This window comes from Sus scrofa, chromosome 5, assembly GCF_000003025.6.
Source record: "Sus scrofa isolate TJ Tabasco breed Duroc chromosome 5, Sscrofa11.1, whole genome shotgun sequence".
NCBI classification, from domain to species: domain Eukaryota; kingdom Metazoa; phylum Chordata; class Mammalia; order Artiodactyla; family Suidae; genus Sus; species Sus scrofa.
The window spans coordinates 20,484,956-20,491,794 of record NC_010447.5 but is presented as its reverse complement, the minus strand read 5'-3'; the positions used below and the strand labels follow the sequence as shown (position 1 = coordinate 20,491,794).

The 6,839-nt window shown below is 37.5% G+C and overlaps 1 protein-coding gene across 1 annotated transcript; it reads left to right on the top strand.

The window, feature by feature from the left end:
• On the top strand, positions 1,317-4,065 carry LOC110260570 (olfactory receptor 6C76-like). Its single transcript, XM_021091224.1, has 2 exons — positions 1,317-2,950; positions 4,001-4,065. Exons 1-2 carry the CDS (start codon positions 2,173-2,175, stop codon positions 4,063-4,065), a joined length of 843 nt encoding a protein of 280 aa, XP_020946883.1. The 5' UTR covers positions 1,317-2,172.

Genomic DNA, 6,839 nt, shown 5'->3' with positions numbered 1-6,839 from the left:
TCTTTCAACATTTTCCCATTTCATCTAGATTCCGACCTAATAATATTTGTTCACATTGCTAAGAATTCCCTAATTAGTATGTGACTATTCTGTTTTGAGCTCAACAAATGGATGATATAACTAGACTTACTGTGGTGATATAAAGAAATGATCACTAGTGTTGCCTGAACAATATAAAATTTATTCAGATAATTAATTATAAAAGGATGATGTCCCTACACAATATTATAAATATTGCGGAAAAAAATCTAAAAGAAGGAAAAAGAATGACTTAAAGTCTGGGTAAAATTTTAAAAATGATATATTGTGTTCCTCACAGACAATATCAATATTAGTACTCAATATTAATTTGAAGGTAAAAAATGAAAATGCCAGTGAGTTCATTCACTGATTGATCTTATAATACAAAATAACACTCTTTGTGTAGCTTTATGAAAAAAAAAGTATAGAAATGTGTCATCTGAGTTGTTTATCAAAGATACCCTTACTTTCTTAAAAGAGAATACCAGTTTTTTGAGTGACCTGAAAGCTTGGTAACTTTGCTTATTCTCAGATATATATAAAAGGATTCAGCATGTTTATATGGAAGAAAAACAAGCCACTCCTTTAATTGAATTTACCTCTTCTTGCAGATGGTTTATTGTAATGATAAGCAGCTGCCATTAGGTGATGAAACTGACAATTCATGTGGAAAACATGTGGAAAAAGCTTTTTTCTTTGTTGGGCAGAAGGGAATTTTAGAATCGTCCTATATATATGTAGGAGAGAACTACACCTACAAGTGATGATGAGAGTCAGCTCACGCCAGCATAATACCATCTGCTCAATAACCATGTGTCTGAGCATGAGATCTTTGTGAGGGAGACACATCAAGGCTAAAATGTATCAATGAGATTAGAATCACAGGAATTCCGTTTAAAATCTACTGAGTGGAGGAGGATAATCAGAAGTGCTTGCCCCCCAACAGCAGACAACCATGTGCTAATGTGTTGCTCATGATGTCGTATAATGCAGTTTACAAATGCCACAAGCGATCATATCCTATGGTTGCAAGAGAAAGAATTCGGTATCCTCAAAGAGTCCTGTAAAAAATAATTTGAGATGAAACATGCTTATAGTAATTGTTCTTCCCATTGATAAGTAATAGGAATCTGAATACAGCAGTTGTAAATGAGATCTGAAAAGAAATTTTGAGGAAAAAATACATGGGTTTTAAGTGGATCCAGCAGAGTGAGATAATGATCCAATTCCAGTTACACCACAATAGTAGGTGAGAAATAGAAAAAAGAAAAGCAATCCCTTCATCTTCAATTCTTTCAATATGTTTCATCTCACTCTATACAACCAAGATCATTCTGCCAACTTCCACCTACCTACTATGTAAGAAACAAGCTGTGAAATCTATGAAATACTCCAAATGTAAAGCATCACACACTGACTCTCAAAAGAAAGCAACAGAATACTTGAGTTTGAACAGTCAAATTGCTACCACATGGGATTATGCAATTGTGAGTACATTTTTCATTTCTCATCTCATTGATTTTTTTTCCATTTTATACTCAATTTATAATTTAGCTCAATTAACTTTGGTTGTAAGAATCTCTTCTAAAATGAAAGATTATTACGTAATTCTCAAAAGAAAAAATTGTCTTGGTATTGTTTGTTTAGGAGTATATAAATATTAATTTTGATGTCTCTGGCCCTTTCAGTAAGTTACTAATTATCTACGTAGGCAGGAATGACATTATAGACCTTGAAAAAATTATGGAAAATAACTCTCGAAAAGGACAAACTTCAAAATGTTTCATTTTCAGAAAAATCATTAGAACATGTGGTGACTGAACATTAGAACATGTTGTAGAGGTCTACCTAATTTTTCTACACATATGATCAAACTTTTAAAAGAAAGTACAATACATTTGATAGGTATATTTCTATACAAATGTGATTATTAGTCCGATCAAATTGACTCACTGTGATCTATAAGATACAAGTTTTTCTGTCCTGGCTTAGATAGATTTTCAGAATTCAGTAAAATCTGGTTAATAATTTATCACTCCATTATATTATACATTTCTTAAACCAGCAGAGGAGATTTTAAAAAAGTAATCCTATGTTCACTAAGTCTTGTTTCTTGTTTGCATTTATAAGCCTGGAAGAAGCAATTAAGAAATGAAAAATCAGACATCTGTAAATGAGTTCATACTTCTGGGATTAACAGATGATCCAGAGCTAAATGTTTTGATTTTTCTATTTCTATTTTTCACATATATACTGAGTATAACTGGAAACCTGACAATTATCACCCTCACTCTGATAGATTCACACCTCAAAACTCCCATGTATTTCTTCCTTAGGAACTTCTCTTTCCTAGAAATCTCATTCACCACAGTGTGTATTCCTCGATTTCTGGTCAGCATTGTAACAGGAGACAGGGCCATTTCCTATCATTCTTGCATGGCCCAGGTCTTTTTCTTCATACTCCTTGGTGCAACAGAATTTTTCCTTCTGACTGCTATGTCCTATGATCGGTACGTGGCCATTTGGAAGCCCCTGCATTACATGACAATAATGAACAGCAGAATCTGCAACCAGCTTGTCGTTAGTTCTTGGCTGGTTGGATTTCTCATTATCTTTCCACCTGTGATCATGGGACTTCAGCTGGATTTCTGCGACTCCAACATCATTGACCACTTCACCTGTGACACTTCTCCCATGCTTCTAATCTCCTGCACAGACACAGCATTCCTAGAGCTCATGGCATTTTTCTTGGCAACATTCACGCTCATGGTAACCATAACACTGGTGATTCTTTCTTATGCATTCATCCTTAAAACAATTCTGAGGATCCCCTCTGCTGAGCAAAGGAAAAGGCCTTTTCCACTTGCTCCTCACACATTTTTTTCTTTTATGTTTTCTAAATCCCAGCTGTTAATTTCTGTTGACATTTGTTGAGAACCTATTATATATTCTGTGCACTATTCAAGGTGGTAATACTGCAGCAGTGAACCAAGCAGACAGAATCACTACTGGCTGCTGATGGCTTAACTTAGCTCTGTTTGTATCATAAAGAAGGTTTTGTTATCTCACCACATTTTATCAGATCACTGCCACGTGGTTGATGAGTTAATGTAGAGGCTGTGTACTTCCACTTTAGAGAGAATCCAGTCACTAAACTCTAAATCTTTGGGCTTTATATATATATTTTTTTAACAAGATAGATATAGACCTCCTGGTGTAGAAACCCTTAATGTTGGAATACATTCCTTTTTACTCAAACTAACTCATTTAATATTTTGAAAATTATCTTATTCCTGCTTGAGAAGAGGAACTGTAATTGTATTCTTTTTGGAATTTTGGTTTTAAAGAAAGTAATGGATACCATGGCTTCATTATTATCCTATTAGTTCCAGAATTTGATTTTTTACTTTGCAAGTAGGAATTACTACTTTTTTTTTTATCAAATAGAGCCATGTTAGAGTTTAAGTAAGGCCCTTTTCCTAGAAATTTGATTTCATGTTCTCTTGATATGACATGTCATCTTGGAGAACATTTATTTCCAACAAGGGTTGAAATGTCTCAATGTGATTATATACAAAAGCATTGAAATGATGATTTGGGGGCAAAAATTCAGGAGTAACAGTGTTGTAAGCATTTAATGTGAACATAGAGTAGAACGGGGCACAGTAGTTAAGAACTGAAGATTATGGAGTTCCTGCTGTGGTGCAGCAGGTTAAGGATTCAGCATTGCTGCAGCTCTGGAACAGGCTGCAGCTGCAGCTTGGATTCAGTGCCTGGCCTGGGAACTTCCATAGGCTGCAAGTGTGGCAGAAAGAGGGAGAAAAGATACTTGAAGAGTATGACTTTAAGGTGCACTGCTCCTTTTGTATTTACATTTCTATTTTATGTTGCTTTCAACGTTCCTTTGCTTCTTTGAGATCAATGAAATTCCTTTGATTATTAAGTCTGTGAAAGCTCGTTTCGCTTGCTTGTTCCTCAGGGTATAAAGAAATGGGTTTAACATGGGGGCAACTGAAGCGGCGAGCACGGACACGCACTTATTAATTGCTACATCATCCTTTGCTGAAGGTTAGCCATAGATGAATAACTGGCATAGGTGATAGAAACCACCATTAGGTGAGAAGAGCAGGTAGAGAAGGCCTTCATCTTTTGCTGGGCAGATGGGAACTTTATGATGGTCTTGATGATGTAGGTATAGGACATGATATCAGTCAACACAGCAAGGGCAAGAACCAACTGTTCTATGAGCTGGGTGTCTGAACAAGATTTCTTCAGCAAAGGAGAAGCATCACAGGCAAAATGACCAATGATATTAGAGTCACAGAATTCCAGGTTTAAGCCCAGGCACAGTGGTGGAAATATGACCAACCAACTTGATATCCAGCAGCAGCTGACAAGCCATCCACAGACTCTGCTGTTCATGATGGTCGCATAATGTAAGGGTTTGCAGATGGCCACGTAGTGGTCATAGGACATGGCGGACAGGAGAAAAATTCTGAGGCTCCAAAAAGGAAGACAAAAAATAATTGAGCCTCACAAGCATTATAGGAAATAGTTTTGTCCCCAGTTGATAAGCTGTATAGGAACCTGGGGATGCAGACCGTAGTGAAGAAGGTTTCTAAAAAGGAGAAGTGTTTGAGGAAAAGTACATGGCAGTTTTAAGGCGAGAATCTACCAAAGTGAGTATAATGATGGTCATGTTCCCAGTTATACTCAGCGTGTAGGAGACAAACAGAAATAGAAAAATGAGAAGCTGCATTTGAGGATCATCTGTCAGTCCCAGAAGTATGAATGTAGATAATGATGTACATGTTTCTCATGGCTGACTCGTACTTCTCACACTCCTCACCAACTCAAGTGACACAGTGAACTGAGAAAACTTGTGTGAAATTGTGATGCCAAGGCCATAGCGTAAAAAAACCCCAATCAATGCAATGAATAGTCATTTTCTTCTTTGGCCTGATAATGACCCATGAAATGTGAGGAATTCTCAGCTCTTTGAGAATGAATAATAGGTCTCCTCAAGATCATGTTTTTCTGACATCAGTTTGTAGTGCAGTCCATATCTTTATACCCTCTGGTCTGTTCTCCCATCTCTATTTTTCAGTTTATTTAAATTCTGCTATTTATTCTCTGAACTGTATTTAGCTATAGATTTAGAAAGCATTATCCATGTGATATAATTTTGTAGATATTATAATGTCCTTTTGCTCCTCTAAGTCTTCACTACTCATCAGGTTGAATGGACTTATGAGTTACTTGGAAGGGTTGGTTACTATTAAATGCAAGTAAGTGGCTGAGTTTGACATTATATAGAGGCTATGTGTGCAGTGTTGGAATGTTTGCTTCTACTGCAATGACCAAAGAAGTTATTTCGTTGTAGTTTTCTTTTGGTATCAGAATTGTCATCTGGATACCACCCAGTGTTTTCCAGTTTTGCTCTTTGTCTCTAAGTTTCTACATGAATACCCAATTTTCCTTCCATTTTCACTGTGACAGAACACTGTTTTATACATGCTACATCAACAAGATACCTACTCCAGTATTGGGTAAATAACAGTATAAATGGAAAAAAAAAAACAGTGGAATTTAACCGCAATTGTTCATACTTTTGAGGTCCTGAGGGCCGAGTGAAGACAGGATGAGAACACAAGTTGGAGGAGACCAAGGGGTCATCATGATTTCTTGTCAAATAGTAACTTGGACTGGATCCTGCAACAGAAAAGATGTTAATAGGAAAACTGGGAAAATCCAAATAACATCTGTGCTTAATTGATTTATTGTATTTTTATTTAATTATTTTTCAATTAATCTTTCGCTCTTCTGGGACCCCTAAACCTGAGCCGCAAGCTTGGCCCTCCTGGATTTCCCAGGGACTCATGAACTTCAGCCAGGTCCGTAGCCTGTTGTGCATGCTCAGCCCACAAGTGCTGGGATAGGGAGTCAGAAATCCTGTGCGAGGCCCAGCTTCCGCCTATCTGACCTGGGACACGAAGAAAGCCTGCAAAACGTGCTGCAGAGCGGGGGCGTGGGCGTTGGAGGTGGTGGCATCATCGCTGCTTGCCCAGGACTGGTTTGGGACCACGAGCCATCCTTAAATGTGTATTTCAGTCATTAGTGTTTGTATACAGTGTTCCTTCCATAGCATGAGTAATTGAACTATGATTATGCAGGGTGCTTACCGTTAGGGGGAGCTGGCTGAAAGGTATCTGGGAATGTCTGCACTATTTTTTCACCTGTTCTGGAAGCACAATTTTACTTCATAATGAAAAATTTACCAACTAGAAAGAAAGAAGAAAGAAGACTGCATGGCCACACCTAACGGTATGGGAGAAAAATGTGGTCCACTGTGTTTCCAGGGATGATGGCTAGGGCTAAGACACACAGAAATTTCTGCCAGGTAGAGTAAACATCATCATCCAGAGTTTAGTTTTGATGAAGAGCAAATGTTGGAGTAGTCAAGAGTTCAGAGTAAGCGAGTTTACAAAGAAGGGTTCATGGGATGATGACTGGAGAATAAGTGATATAGAGATAATAAATAGTATCTGAAACTTGAGGTTTTGTGCCTCTCCAAGCTTCGTTTGACTTGGATTTATTCATTCAGTTTCCCTTTCCATCTTTGACAGGAGTTCAGCTTTTTTAATCAAGTCAAGGAAAGCTTGCTTCACTTGCTTGTTTCTCTGTGTGTAAATGAAGGGATTCAACATTGGTGACATAGAGGTAACATGGAGTGAATTCCTTTATTAACAGCTGCCTCATCCTTGGCTGAGGGTTTGATGTAGATGAAGATGGAGCTGCCCTAAGTAGTGGAAACCGCA

What these genes read in the sequence shown, in the direction of transcription:
- LOC110260570 (XM_021091224.1), top strand. Translation starts at nt 2,173, where the DNA reads ATGAAAAATCAGACATCTGTAAATGAGTTCATACTTCTGGGATTAACA. An exon ending in GTTAATTTCTGTTGACATTT is followed by an intron (nt 2,951 to 4,000) that starts GTTGAGAACCTA and finishes CTTGTTCCTCAG; the next exon opens with GGTATAAAGAAATGGGTTTA.